The following is a 16749-nucleotide window of genomic DNA, read 5'->3' as shown; positions in this document are numbered from 1 at the left end:
ACAGAGGAGCCTGGCAGGCTATAGTCCATGGGGTCACAAACAGTCAGACACCATTGAGTGACTCACACTTTCACTTCGGGTGTTCTATTGTTGAATGTGACTCTGATACAGGGTAAAATAAGCACTAGCTGGATGATGATTCTGCACCACAGTGTGGATCTTTGCATTTGAAAGAATAACCACTCAGGATTAAGTTCATTTAGAATTATTTGTTTTGAAATAGACATCCATTAATAAAACCTCATCAGGCCTTCTGTGGCAAGATATGAGCTCCTGGCAGTCTTGCCAGGAAAGCAGCCTGAATTAGACTTCCCTGTCTCTATGAATTTGATAAGGTCACATGAATGTTTACAACATACAGACATTTGTTGGTAGACAATTCAGACTTGGCAGATAATTTGAAAAACATTGTGAGAATCTGCACACAAGAAATCTCCCTTTTCAATCCTCTCCTAAGAAAGAACTAGAGAGGAAAAAGTGAAATATTTATTCATTATATTCACCCATGATATATTGAGATCTGTTATGTGCCAAGAATTACGCCCAGTCACCTTAACAGTCAGTGACATTATAAATAGTTATTGATAAGGTTCCAGCATATTTTGGATATGATACAAAATCCTCCAAATGTACACTTATAGTATTAATATTCCTTGAAACATACCCATAAAAGTATAAAAGATATATTTAAAACTTAATAGTGTAATTTTCATTTTCAGTTCAGTTCAGTTTAGGATCCTTCAAAGACTTGAGTTGCAGAAATTAACTCTTCATATATTATTAAATATGTATAATTCAATTTAGGAAGTCTAAAAATTATTTACTGATCATCACCTATCTTTTTCTCAAAATGATTTAAAGAAGTTTTCTGAAGTCTATTGTGCTGTACTGTCCACTTAAAGATAAGCTTTTCATTTGATCTAATAATCATCATAAGCATTTAAAAATGTGAAAGGAAGGATTCTATTAAGAATATACAGGAGAGTTAACCTATGATTTGCTACATCAAAATATTTCTTACAACTTTTAGATTAATGATTTGATGTAGTACTTCTTTGGTTAAGCTCGGTAACACTGGACTATTCACCACTAACTATATTTGACTCTGATTCTAGAACTTGTTCATTTAATTGACACAAACATTCAATACATTCACAGCCCACTGAGCCTGTGCTGAGTGCATCCATAGGTAAATACACTTCAAAGGTTACGTTAGCCTTGCTTCATGGCAGTTTTATCTCCTGGTATCATCAAATAGTCTAGCTTTTTAATCTACTACAAATGGGGATCATTTGTTAATGGGAAAATAGACCCAGCTATAGTTCTAATATCTCTCAGTTAAAATATTCAGGTCAATAAAAATATTCATATCATTGTATCTTCTTTTGCTTCCCTTATCCTATTCTTTTCTATTCTGACTCTAATGATGCATACATTCACATCTTAAGTTTACCAGTTAAAAGAGATTGAAGACGCAATCTGTTTTCAGAATAGCTGTGGGTTATAAAAATGTGATACTAGTTATTTGAAATTTAATGCACATTATCAGATATTGTTACAGAAGTCAACTTACTGTTCTGAAGTTTGGACTAAATAACAGCCCTATTAATAAACTTTCAGGGGTTCAGTTTCACAAATTTAAGGTTTTCTAAAAGAAGTAAAGCATACCAATTCACACATTTACCCCCTTTTTTCTGTTTATGCAACGTATTAAAGTATATGGTATATGAGTTACATGTTATCTCATGTGAAGGAGAAGAAAGGCTGGAAACTTACCTGTTCAAAAAAGCTTGGGCATTAAAGAAAAAGATGTAAAATGACAGCTCCTATATTAAAAATTAGATGCAAGAATTTACAAAACAATGGAAACTTACCCATCAGACCATAGCTCCCTAAATGTTTTCTTTCAGGCACTGAATCACCTATTAATAAGTCATTTTCAAAGCCCGTCTCCTGGTTTACTTTTTGCCAACTCCCATTAGTACAATGGAACATGACGAATTTAACCTATAAAAACATGTGCCTTGTTATACAGAGTACAGAACTTTATACTCTCCTCCAACAGTAAAGAGGAGATGTCTGTTCCTGCTGAAGGGGATTGGTAGTTCTGTATCTTGGGACAAGGAATCCCTGAGATTGCCTGTTGCTTCTAGACATTTGAACTTTTTCAAAAAGAACCAGGTGCATGGACAAAAGCTGCCTCCAGGGAAGAAGAGGTGGTTACCCTGAGAGAAGCCAAGAAGCTCATCTAAGCAGAGAAAGCAAGCCTTAGAGAAGAAAAGAGGAACATAAAATGCTCGTATATGTGTTAGAATAGTCAGTCTAAGCACAGTCATTTCATAGTTGTATCACTAGGAGTATCTTTATTATGGCATTCCCTTTTCTTCTTGTGGTTGTATCAGCAACCTGATCTTTCCCTCATTGCTTCCAATTATTGTAATTTTTGGTGGAGAACCTGAGGAATCAAATGGCTAATTTATTGGGCAACCAAGAAAAATATAAAAACTTTGGGAAGGATCATAAGCTGTTGAAACAAAAAACATATTGACTGGCAAACAGTATATCAATTGGACATTTCAGATAATATAATAAAGCAATTACAAACATCAGTCATATTAAGAAGTCCCTCTTAGAAACTGGTTAAAGTAATTATAGGCAGACTGTTGAAAGGGAACTAGAGTAATTAAAGGGAGGAGATTTGAGTATACTCCGAAAAGAATGGATTAATTAAAAAATATTATGCATGTTCTAGTGGGAATTCTTGGTCTAAAAAGAAAAGTAGAAATTCCTGTGAAGTTCTCATATCTAAAATAAATCCAGACTAGACCAAGAGTACAATTCTTAGATCTATCTTTATAGGACAAAGGGAATCCAATAAGATAAAGTTTTATTATACAGATAACCTATGCTGAAAACTGTTTTTCTAATATGATCTTGGGAAGGTTATTTAGTCTTAATCTGTAAAATGAAGATAATGTATTATTTCATTGGACTATTACAGCAAATAAGTCTATGCAATCAAAGTAGAACAGAGCCTGCTACAAAGAAAATTCTCAACAAGCATTCACCAGCAACACTATTAATGATAGCCTGCCTTAGGGACCATCATTAAATAGCAATTTTTTGGTGTGGGGGTGCAGGGATAATATGCAGTTCTCCAAATATTCTGGTTGAACTTAGTATTTAACACATTAATTCCAATTTCAATTTGGAAGTATAGGTTTCCAGAGATCTTTCTAATCAATCTACACTGTCATATTTCTGCTTGTGTGTGTGTGTGTTCTCCTTTCATGAGATGTATCTTGTAGTGGTTAAGAGTATCATTGCTAAAGTGAGTGAAAGTCGCTCAGTCACGTCCAGGTCTTTGCGACCTCATGGACTACACAGTCCATGGAATTCTCCAGGCCAGAATAGTGGAGTGGGTAGTCTTTCCCTTCTCCAGGGGATCTTCCCAACCCAGGGATTGAACCCAGGTCTCCCGCATTGCAGGTGGATTCTTTACCAGCTGAGCCACAAGGGAAGCCCAAGAATAGTGGAGTGGGTCGCCTATCCCTTCTCCAGCAGATCTTCCCGACCCAGGAAGCAAACCGGGGTCTCCTGCATTGCACGTGGATTCTTTTACCAACTGAGCTATCAGGGAAGCCCATTATTGCTAAAGTCCTTTAAAATAAATCTTAAAATGCACACAGATATTTTGATCTATTAAACTTAAGCTGCAGGGTAGATAGCATTGGCTGAAGGGTAAATTTGGCCTCTCTTTATCTGAAAGCAACTTTTCCACATTCACCCAGCAAACTGACGGCACAATTACACTCTGAATCACACATTTTGGTCCTCAGCTCACTTAGCTCCTCGAACCAGGCTTTCCCTTTTTCCCTTAAACATCTGAAAGTGTCCAATTACTGGTAAGTTTTGCTATAAATACTATACAAGAGGTAGTGGGAGTGGCTATGATAAATCATGTACTCTGATACTATTTGGCTCAGTATTGTATTTAATTACTTTTCATTGAAATGAAGATGATTTTAATGTGAAGACTTATGGCACTTCTTAGAAAAGATCACAGCTATTAGAGCAGGATTTAAAGTCCTGGTATCTCCATTTGGTTTCAGCATGGACTGCCTCAACAGATCACCTTTTAGCTAAATTATTTAACTTATTTGAAAACCAGTTTCTTTTTTCCCTTGATAAAAGAAAAAACAAACAAAAACAGTATGGCGTTAATCAAGACACCTGAAACCTTTCAACAGTTCTGACTTGGTCATCAACTCTGAAAAATTTAGGCAGGTCACTTTAATTTTTGATATTTAATTTTCCTATAAAAGCTAACATTAAGTTTTTCCTGGGTATATGTGGCACACAAAGTATGTCACATCATTTACTACATTTTATAAATATATTTTAGAGTTAATGTAATCAAGGAGAGGATCTCAAAGACTACTGGCAAGAATAATTTTATAATTGCTCAATTTATAAACTAGCATATTTTAAGCAGGTTTAAAAATTGAGATATGTACATAAAATTTTACTCATTTTTGTTGAGTGGGATGAAGATGGAAATGCTATTAACAGTAAAATATTAAAAGGAACCATGACAAAACCACCTTAAACCAACAAATGACCTTGATACATAATTTCAAATGGGTACAAGAAGCAAAGGCAGGTTGTATTGTGGGTTCTGACTTCAAGCCAGAGCGAACATGACTATAACAACTATGTCTTTCTTTGTAAAAGATTCCCCAGGACACGGTAGTTAAGACTACAGTTTTCATAACCTAAATGATAGCTCATGTAAAAGGTATATTTCTATAAATTAAAGGGAATAACAGAATTTAGAGTTAATTGACTATGAAAAAGCAAGGAAGTAAAAGTACTACTAAGAATGAGAAGACTAAGACAGACTTAGTTCCTTGAGTCCTCAAATCATTGTTCATTTTATAAATATTAACTAATGTCCCACTTTTGTAAGATTTTATTTTTTATTTAGACAGCAGGAATTCAGTGACTTGCCTAAGGCCTTTATACCAAAACAGGAACAGAGCTGAATTTATAGTAAGATGGTGGTACCAAGTCCCATACTCAGAACACAAGGTCATGCTGATGTCCCATGAGGGCAGTATAATTTTCAATCAGCCACCAGGGCTTCAGGTTGGAAAACTGCCTGAATCAATGCTTTCCAGGCCAATGGTATCAATGTAGCAAATGAGAACAATAGTGTACAATAATGAAAACTGTCACTCTGTCATGGAAAATTATCAAGTCATGACTTACCCTCAAATTTTCCATTAGCAACCCTAATATTTCCTCTTCCTGGCTTGTTTACTTTTATCATACTCTTACAAAAAAATTGTAGGAATGAGAGGATTTAGTATATGAAGCTGGTTGCCATTTCTTTACAATTAATTTTCATTTTAGGTGGCTTCCAAAAAGCCAAATCTACATTTATAAACATAACTAAATGTAAGTGAAAGTCGCTCAGTCATGTCTGACTCTTTGTGACTCCATGGACTATACAGTCCTTGGAATTCTCTAGGCCAGAATACTGGAGTGGGTAGCCTTTCCCTTTTCCAGGGGATCTTTCCAACCCAGGGATCAAACCCAGGTCTCCCACACTGTAGGCAGATTCTTTACCAGCTGAGCTACAAGGAAAGCCCATAAACATAACTAATGCTTGTAATTTATACTAACGGAAAATTGCACACATAATGCCCAACAATGGGAATTAATTAAACAAACTGTGACCTTCTTATGAAAAAATATAATGTGGCCATTAGAAATTATACTTGAGAAGAATACTTGACGTTGTAAACTACCTTTTTAAAGGTTAGAAAATAACATAATAAAAATTTGCAAAGGAAGAAAGAGAGTAAACGCACAAAGAAAAAGAGAGCCTCTGAGCCTCCAAAGACCAAAAAAGAACTATACACAGCTATTTACTCTAGTTAGTAAACTTGTTTTTTGGCAGGAGTAAGGGATGCTGAAGCTGAAACTCCAGTACTTTGGCCACCTCATGCGAATAGTTGACTCATTGGAAAATACTCTGATGCTGGGAGGGATTGGGGGCAGGAGGAAAAGGGGACGACAGAGGATGAGATGGCTGGATGGCATCACCGACTCGATGGACATGAGTCTGAGTGAACTCCGGGAGTTGGTGATGCATAGGGAGGCCTGGTGTGCTGCAATTCATGGGGTCGCAAAGAGTCGGACACGACTGAGCAACTGAAGTGAACTGAACTGAAGGGTTTAGTCATTCTAAAGCTATATCAGGAGTAGGCTAGGATGGAGGAATTAAGTACACAAATTTTGACTAGTGAGAGCCAAGTTTCTCATGGGTAAAGAAAAGAATTACAATTTTTTAAAAGGGAAAGACTAAAATGAACTCTTGGTATTAAACTGGAATTGGAGGTATTGGAATGAACTCATGGTTTTATGAATACAAATGTTTTCTACACATCCAAACATGCACACACAGACACGTAGATAAACAAACAGATACAGATGTCTATGTATACATACTTACATTTCCTAGCTTTACCCACTGAGGAGGCTTAGAGGTAACAACACCCAGGTAGCAATGAAGTCAATGAGCATCTCTAAAACCACTCTCTAACTACTTGTGAGCCTATACTTATATAAATATGTAAAGTAAATAAATAAATGGAGGAGAATGGAAATTCTGGGAATGACAGAAAAAGATCACAGTAGTAACTGTTTCAGGAGACAGCCTCCAATGAATGATGAAAATAATGTAGGAAAATTTGATGAGAAACAGGATAACTGCATAATCTCAAAGTTTCTTACCACAACATATTAGTTACAAAAGGAAAAAAAAAAGTAACTTTACAGTGGAGAAGCCTGGCAGATGCTACCTCAAGTGTACAAAGTCAACATCTCTGGTAATAACACATCCATGTCACAAGCCTCTTGATATGATATACCAAGAGGACAAAACATCACTTCTATGGCATTCTTAGCCAGTAGTATGTAACTTCAATGTGATTATGAGGCAATATCAGGCAAGCCCAAACTGAGGGACAGCTCTGTAAGACACCTGGCCAGTGCCCCTCACACGTGCCAATGTCCTGAACGTCAAGGAGACTGAAGGGGACGTGACAACTAAGTGCTCTGTGGGATCCTGGACTGGATCCTGGAACAGAGAAAGGTATTAGTGGGATAAAATCCAAATGGACAGAATTGGAATGAGGTCTGTAGATTAGTTACCAGGATCAGCACTGAGGCAAGATGCTAACATTAGGGGAAGCCCAGTGCAAGACACATGGGAATTTTATTGTACTATGTTTTACAAACTTTTAATGTCTGAAGTTACTTCAAAATGAAAAAAAATTAAAAAACATTTTTTGAATTAAAAAATTTTTAATTCATCAACCAAAAAGAGTCTCATATTCACAGGGTTAAAGATATAACTACCATGAATGACTTTAAATTTAATACATTGCTTTCCCAAATTTTCTACAGTGACATGTATTACTTTTATAGTTAAGACCTAGTTCTCTTTAGATGTTGTTTAGATGGAGCAAAAAATTTTTAAGAAGTATAAATATCCAAGAAATAGTACATAAGAATATTTAAGTAGAGGTTAAAAGTACCTGACTGAATCTTTTCCTTAGAGTAAATTTAGAAATAGACTCCTTGTAAAATCACTAATTTCTATTATTTACAGCTTTTGAATCATTATTGACTGAGTGATGAAAAAGAAACTATGAATGAGTTGATATATATTATAACTTTTATATATGATGTAAATACGTACACCTGTAAGTATAAGTACAAAAATTTAATTTCTCCTGTAATGTCTCTCCAACCCTTCCTGACCCTGAGTTCATTTATAGGTCAGCCTTTGAGGAGGAGAAAAAATGGCTACAGGAAACACAAATGAGTATTGGTGGCCACAGCTAAAACTTTAGGAGCTTTAACCTTCATTGATAAAGTGTGACTAATAAAGAGTGGCAAATCATCTTCCTAGAGAGATAAACCATATGTTAGCTACAAAAAAAGGGTTAAAAAATTTACTTGTGTATTATAGCCTTATATCCCTTCTAATTCCTGATAGTTTGTGAATATTATATGAAACAGCTCTATTCTTTTAAATAATAAGATTAAGTTTTTTTTCTCCCAATAATAAAATTGTTAAAAGCTCATTTGAAAACATACAAACATTTTAAAAGAGCATAGAAAATAAATTAAAAATTACCTCAAATGCTGTGACAGAGATGGCTACTGTTAATCTTTTGGTAGATACTATTCTGGATCTTCTGTCATTAGATATATATATTCACATATTTATGTAGATATTCTAGACAGATACAGAATTAATAAGAGGAACCGTAATATTCTGCAGTGTTCTATAACCTGAAAGATGCCTAGGTTATCTTTTAAGTCTTTAATTTTGTAAATGGCTATACATAAACCTAGGACTTCCCTGGTGGCTCAGATGGTAAAGCGTCTGCCTACAATGTGGGAAACCTGGGTTTGATCCGTGGGTTGGGAAAATCCTCTGGAGAAGGAAATGGCAACCCACTCCAGTATTCTTGCCTGGAAAATCCCATGGATGGAGGAGCATGGTAGGCTACAGTCCATGGGGTGGCAAAGAGTCAGATACAACTGAGCGACTTCACTCACTCATACATACATCTTCAGATTCATTTACTCCACCTTTAAAAACACCATGTGAAAGTCAAAGTGTTACTTGCTCAGTTGTGTCTGACTCTTTGCAATCTCATGGACTGACTGTAGCCCACCAGGCTTCTCTTTCCATGGAATTCTCCAGGCGAGAATACTGGAGTGGGTAGCTGTTCCCTTCTCTAGGGGATCTTCTGGACTCAGGGATAGAACCCAGTTCTCCCCCTTTGTAGGCAGATTCTTAACCATCTGATGAATCACTAGGATAGCCCCAAGAATACTGGAGTGGGTTGCCATTCCCTTCTCCAGGAGATCTTCCCAACCCAGGGATCAAACCTAATTTTCCTGCATTTCAGACAGGCAGATTCTTCACCATCTGAGCCACCAGAGAAGTCCTAAAAACACCATAAGTCTCTTGAAAACCTTAAAACTTGTTTTTGCTATAGAAATGTCCCAAAAGGCATAAAGTAGAAAATCAAAGTCTCTTATAAGCTCAATCCTTCAAGTGTGCATCTCCCACCCTGCTCTTCTCACAGTTATCTCCCAGGAAATGGCAACTCCAGCCTTCTAGTGGCACTGGGGAAAAGCTCTGGAATCATCTTTGGCTTCATGTTTGCCTAAAAACCCTTGTTCAATTCATTAACAGATTCTCCTTAAAAAATATACAGGATCCACCTACTTTTCACCAGTCTTTCCCACACCAACTTGGTCCAGCCACCATCATTTCTTGCCTAGCCTTATAGCTTGATTTAAGCTATAAAGTTCATAGATAAAGATTTCAGATTCTGCATGGCAACTAACTAAGGAATATCACATGTCAAGGTTTTGTACAGTATCAGAGAATATCTACACTTTTCTGAAAAGGCTATACAAATACTCTCTTCTTTAAATTACATATCTGTCTGAGGCTGGATTTCCTCCAGATACTTCAATTAAAATATCATATTGTAACAGACTGCTTGTAAAAGATGATAAATGAATTGAGTTGACTTCTGGTAAATGAGATATGAAAGATATTTGCAAAAATGTAAAACACTATTACACTTCTCATTGTTTTCAAAAATAGCTATTTCTTATGAAAAATCATTAACATATAATGGGTTTACAACTGTTATTTTCAAATGACGTAATATTTGAGAATTTATGTTTGAATTAATATGGCAAATATTCATAGATATCAATACAACCACCATAACCATTAGTGAACCACGACTCTACAGCTTCTCTCTCATTCAGAGTAAAACCAAAATCCCTACGATGGTTTACAAACTCCCTACATGACCTGACCCCATTTTCTCTATAGTGTCCATTCCCACCCTCTCAGATCTCATTTCAAACCACTCCTTTTCAACTTTTTCACAATGGCCTTCTTCATTTTTCTTGAATATACTTGAATTCTGGCACTAGGTCTTCTTAGTGTTTAGAATCTATTCTGAGTAGATAACCCATGGCTCACCCCCTTCCCTTTCTTTCTTAAATGACTTCATAGGCAAAATGGCACCTTCCATCTTACTCCATATTTCCTTTATTATACTTTATTACTATTTTAACATAGCAGTGATTGCCACTTGACTTATATTTTTAATTGTTTGTCTTTTAAGTCTCCAGTGAAAGCCCATTACAGCAGGGTCTCTTCTGTCCTGTTCACTGCTGTATGCTCAGAACCTAGAAAAATACCTGGTACTCAGTTTACCTTCAATAAATTTCGATGGAATGGATGGCTGAAACAGTCACCTTATTGCATTTACATTTTCTTTTCCTTCAAAAATTCCTGATTTGATTCACTAGGTTTTTCTCAATAATGCTACAATAAAAGTGTTTAAACACAAGCATATTTTCTTCTACAACAGGAGAAAAAAAAAAGAAAAAACCCAGAAAGAACTGGAGAAAATGTAGATAATTAGAAAGGACTTTCATACCTGGCATACTCGGAGAGCTTGGTCCAACACTGTCTTGGTATCAGTGTCATAATCTGGGCAGGGCAGCATGGTTCGGCTGAGATGTGCCTGCAGTAGGAGATGTGCTTTGGTGTGAGGGCTGTCAAATGAATGAGGATTCGATTCCAAGGGAAGACATTTTGCCAGTTCACTATTCATATGATCTTCATTGTGTCTTACTGGCAAATCGGTATATTCTTCTGCATCCTGAAAAAACATACAAATTCACAGAGATACATAATGTACTGGATCAAAAGTATAATAGTTACTGTACTTAGCTTTAACTACTAACATTTAAAATAATGCTTTAGAAAAACCTTTAAGATAACCATATCCTTTAAAATTCTGCTTTGTTCAATACTACTACTAATATTCAGGCTTCCTTAGTAGCTCAGACGGTAAAGCATCTGACTGCAATGCAGGTGACCTGGGTTCGATCCCTGGGTCGGGAAGATCCCCTGGAGAAAGAAATGGCAACCCATTCCAGTATCCTTGCCTGGAAAATCCCATGGACAGAAGAGCCTGGCGGGCTGTACAGTCCATGGGGTCACAAAGACTTGGACATGACTGAGTAACTAACACACACACTCTATTAATATTAAGCAAAAGCTAGTAATTTATAATATATCTGAAACTCATGTATGATCTTATTTATACAGTCAACAAAAGTAATACAGATTCTGCTGCTGCTGTGTCACTTCAGTCGTGTCCAACTCTGTGCGACCCCATAGACGGCAGCCCACCAGGCTCCACCATCCCTGGGATTCTCCAAGCAAGAACACTGGAGTGGGTTGCCATTTCCTTCTCTCCAGTGCATGAAAGTGAAAAGTGAAAGGGAAGTTGCTCAGTTGTGTGCGACTCCTAGCGACCCCATGGACTGCAGCCTACCAGGCTCCTCCATCCACGGGATTTTCCAGGCAAGAGTACTGGAGTGGGTTGTAGTGAGCATCAAACATCATGCTTGACAGTGGGCCCACGGCAGTAAATCAGCAACTGAGAGTTCATCAGGAAAAAACAAGTCCTACAAAGTGGAAATTAATGCTATGATATGGTAAGTACAGAGTATTAAAGGGATAGTCAGTTTGGGGACTTAGGATGAGTGGAAGAAATAGGCAGGGCTGGGAGAAAGGTGGATGAGGATAGGATTGGTGAGGTAAGAAAATGGTGAAGACCAGGATCATTAACTTAAGACTTAACTATGATAGATTAGGTTAAAATAAAATTGTTCACATTTGGCGGTTTCCAGTTCCACATGCAAGGAGCATAGAAGCCATCACTCCATTGTAACAAGTAAAAAGCTGAACAGGCTGACATTTTGCTATACAGCAGAAACTAACACAACACTATATATCAATTATACATCAATTAAAAAAAAAAAGAGCAGAAGAGGTTGAAAAAACCAACAACATATGGTCTTGGATCCATATGAGAAGGGAGGACACAGGACAAACTGCTGCCCCCAAGGCTGGAAAATGCAGGGAGTCATGGCTAAGAGGAGCAGAGACTCATAGGCAGAAAATGTCACAGGAATATGTGAAGGTAAGAAAACCTGAACTGTAACTGATGAATTATGGGAGATTCAGTGTGGGCAACTCCTAGAGCTAAAAGCTCCATGGGGACTAAGTTGTAGGGGCCTCACAATACTATGAGATTTACCTTCAGGAGCCCAGCCAGATTCCTATAGTCAATACCAGAGAAAAATCCCCTTGGACTTCTGGCAAGGGGAGGGGAAAAGAACCATTCTGAAATACACCAGAGCACTCTGTCCTTCTTAGCAAGGCCAGCTCTCAGGAGAACTAGTTAACTGGAGCCTAACCCGCTGGGATATTATCAAAACCTATCTGACCTGGATAAGGGAAATAGCCAACTGTAACCAGTTCCAGCTTTGCACATGGAAGAATGGAATATCCCACTTTAGCCCAAGCTAGCCATCTTATCCCACCAAAGGTGGGAGGGTAGAAAAACACTGAGAAACAGATGTGAAATTCACAGAGTCACAAAAACATGGGGCCTGATCCCTGGACCAGAGGATATTCCCCCTACACCTCTGTGCCCCACCTCACTGCATTACAAAAGGCCTATTTACTGCAGCTCTTTTTACCCAATACACTATGTCCAGCTATCAAGAAAAAAGGTATACCAAAAGGCTAAAAACACAGTTTGAAGAAATAGAGCCATCATCAGAACCAGACATGGCAGGGATGTTAGAATTATAAGAGCAGGAATTTAAAACAACTATGATATATAACTGGAGAAGGAGATGGCACCCCACTCCAGTACTCGTGCCTGGAAAATCCCATGGACGGAGGAGCCTGGTAGGCTGCAGTCCATGGGGTCGCAAAGATTCGGACACGTCTGAGTGACTTCACTTTCACTTTTCACTTTCATGCATTGGAGAAGGAAATGGCAACCCACTCCGGTGTTCTTGCCTGGAGAATCCCAGGGACGGGGGAGCCTGGTGGCCTGCCGTCTATGGGACCGCACAGAGTCAGACATGACTGAAGCAACTTAACAACAACAACAACAATGATTTATAATGATTTATATGCTAAGAGGTCCGACAGATAAAACAGACAGCCTGTAAAAACAGATAAGGGCTTCCCTGGTGGCTCAGTGGTAAAGAGCCTGCCTGCAATGCAGGAGATGTGGGTTTGATCCCTGGGTCAGGAAGATCCCCTGGAGAAGGAAACCCACTCCAGTATTCTTGCCTGGGAAATCCCATGGACAGAGGAGCCTGGCAGGCTATAGTCCATGGGGCTGCAAAGAGTTGGATGTGACTAAGCACACAAGAATAGATGAACAATAGAAGTGGAGAGATGGAAATCCTAGAAAAGAGCCAAAGAGAAAAGCTAAAGACAAAAACACTAAGAGATATGAAGAATGCTTTTGGTGAATTTATTGGTAGACTGGACATGGCTGAGCAAAGAATTTTTGAGCTAGAGGATATAACAATCTTATCTCTGAAAACTGAAAAGCAAAGAGAACAAAGACTGAAAGAGACACAAGATGATATCCAAGGACTGTGGGACAATGACAAAAGATGTAACATATATATAATGGGAATAGCAGAAGGAGGAGAGAAAGTAAGAGAAGAAACAGCTGAAACAATAATGATCGAAAATCCTTCCCCCTACCCATTAATGTCAGACAGGGGGAAAAAAAAATCATGTTACCTATAAAGGAACAAAGGTAAATGTTACTTCTGAATTACTCACCTCAGAAACCATGCAAACAAGAGGAGAGTGGCATGAAATATTTAAAGTGTTGAGAAAAAAATTCCACCAACCTAGAGGTTCTATACCCTGTGAAATTATCCCTCAAAAGGGATAGAGAAATACAACTTTCTCAGACAAATAAATACTGAATTAATTTGCTGGCAACAGACTGGTAGAATGGCCTTGCAAGAAATATAAGTTCTCTGCAGAGGAAGAAAATAATATAGGTCCAAAATTTGGCATTGTATAAAGAAAAGAAGAACACTGATCCAACAGACAACACTTAGTTCAAAATAATAACAATGTATTCAATCATGTATGCTTATGCATGTCTTATGCTTATGTATATGACTTGTATATAAGTGACATGAACAGCAGCAATGAAACAAGAAATGGAAGGAATTATGACTACTTTGTTATTATATTTACATTACCCACTAGTGTATACTGCTACTTGAAAGTGGAATTCAATTATTTGTAAATGTACATTATAAACTCAAGGGTAACCACTAAAAAAAGCCAAACCCCCCCCTCCACTATATATATATATATATGCTAAGTCGCTTCAGTCGTGTCCGACTCTGTGCAACCTCACAGACGGCAGCCCACCAGGCTCCCCAGTCCCTGGGATTCTCCAGGCAACATCACTGGAGTGGGTTGCCATTTCCTTCTCCAATACATGAAAGTGAAAAGTGAAAGTGAAGTCGCTCAGTCGTGTCTAACTCTTAGCGACTCCGTGGACTGCAGCCTACCAGGCTCCTTCATCCATGGGATTTTCCAGGCAAGATATATATATATAACTGATATGCTAAGAGAGTAGAAAGTGAAATCATATAAAATGCTCAAATAAGACAATAAAAGGCAAAAACAGGGACATACAACAAGGACAACAATAGAAAACAGTAACAAATATTTGTTGAATATCCACCTTATGATGGAGACAGACACTATTCAGCCACATAAATGCAACTGTGATATGATGATAAATTCCATGAAGAAGAAATATGTAAAAGGGCATGAGAATTTAGCAAAGATATCTGACCAAGTTAGGACGGTCATAAAGGTTTCTTGAAGGAAAAGGCAAATAGGCTGATACCGAAGACCAGCAGATGGTACCTAGATGAACAGAGACGTGAATAGTGTTCCTGGAACCAGGACATTTAATAGAAATATTAAAATAATCATGACATTTTCTCATGAATTATGTCTCTTGTCTTACTTTGTTTTTTAAGTCAAAAATATCACAGCTGCTTTACACTATTTTGAACATTGTCTTCACCAGTTTGTGCTGCTTTATGTAAGAAGTATATACTGACATGTTAGCAGTTAATAATGTTTTGCCTCTATGAGTCATCTTGGATTTCTTTTTATATGTCATTTCAACTCTTTCCTATTCTCTCTGAAGTCATCTGCCAAAGAAGGACCAGTTATACATGGCAAGGCTATTCTTTTTGATTTTAGGTGAATTTCAGGGCTGATACATTGACACCTGATGACTGACATATCTCAACTTAGTATCTGGGCTCTATTCAAATTCCCATCAATGCCTGTCTATCTCAGCCTTGCCAAATGGCTTAAGGAAAATGCAACAGCAGATAAGGAAGAAGATGGTTCAGAAATCTAAAACATGACCTTTTATTTCAAAAAAAATGAAGTGATATCAGTGAAAACAATTTATATAAATAATTATTTTAAGTGCAGAATAAAGTACTGCTATTCAGAGAAGAGGGCTGAAGTGAATTGGATGTGTTGGAAAGTTTCCTAAAAGAGATAGTGTTTGTTCGAGGCTTAGAATAATTTGCAGAAGAGGAGAGAGGGAGAGAGATTCCTTGCATTCCAGGCGCAGAAAATAATACGAGCAGATCCATAAAAACAGATAAGGAGGGGTCTATGGTTTGAGCCCCAGGGATGAGGAGAATGATGATGCTATTAATAACAGACAGGCTGGGAACACTCAGTGAGCAGGAGCTTTCTGTTAAGCGTGCAAAATACACTTAAAGAAAGGACTACAATCCAGATAGTTGGGTGGAGGTGGAAGGAGAAGAAATCAGCTTTAAATCTGTTTCACAATTTAAAATTTATTTATATTTAGATTTCTTCATACTGTTCAAAAAATACAACCACCTCTGATTCACTGGCATCACCGACTCAATGGACATGAGTTTAAGCAAGCTCTGGGAGATGGTGAAGGACAGGGAAGCCTGCCATGCTGCAGTCCATGGGGTCACAAAGAGTCAGACATGACTGAGCGGCTGAACAACAACAACTGATCTTTTACCAAAAGAAAATTGAATAACTATTTTAATACTGACAACTGTATTGGTCCTCCAGGTTTCAGATATGTAGGAAACAGGTTTAGACTTATAAATTACATGAAAGTAAGGATTTGGCTAAAAGCACTAATTAATGGTATTATCTAAGTAATCTACTTCCTTCTGTACAATCTTGTTCACATTTTATTATATACATTACACACCCCTCTTCCCCACACTCTGTGTGTGTGTGAGAGAGAGGGAGAGAGACAGAGAGAGAGAAAGGGAGAGAAACAGATAGATTAGATATCAATTGATTGATTAGCAGGCAACAATATAAACTAGGCATTTCCCAGTCTTAGTTCGCAAATACTTCTGAGAGTGTGACGTATGATTCTAGTATCCAAAGATGCACATTTTTTCATAAAGCTTGACTTCCAAATGCAAGCAACTACTTCATTTGGTGCTAAAGAAACAATGATCTGCTCTAATACTAGAGGGAAAACCAGTGGTGTCAAAGTCACTGAGAATTAGCATATCTGAGCAAGACTGACTACGCAAAATTATGCTTATTCTACTTTTAGGGTTATTTTCAGTAAACTTTTATCATTAGTGCTTCTTAATGTATTTGCTTACTTTAGAATCTAAAGTAAGATGTGACTCCACTGTTCTCCAAATCATGCCAATTCTGCTTGAATTACCCCC

At 37.5% G+C, this 16749-nt stretch overlaps 1 protein-coding gene across 1 annotated transcript in view; it reads right to left on the bottom strand.

The window, feature by feature from the left end:
* Positions 1-16749, bottom strand: part of ASCC3 (activating signal cointegrator 1 complex subunit 3) — a 338210-nt gene that overhangs the window by 24703 nt on the left and 296758 nt on the right. Inside the window, exon 37 of the mRNA XM_005902613.2 lies at positions 10560-10784. Coding sequence (XP_005902675.2) covers positions 10560-10784 — 225 coding nt within the window. The remainder of the gene's footprint in view (positions 1-10559; positions 10785-16749) is intronic.

Source organism: Bos mutus, chromosome 9 (assembly GCF_027580195.1).
Source record: "Bos mutus isolate GX-2022 chromosome 9, NWIPB_WYAK_1.1, whole genome shotgun sequence".
Classification (NCBI taxonomy): domain Eukaryota; kingdom Metazoa; phylum Chordata; class Mammalia; order Artiodactyla; family Bovidae; genus Bos; species Bos mutus.
This window is presented reverse-complemented; position numbering and strand designations above follow the sequence as displayed.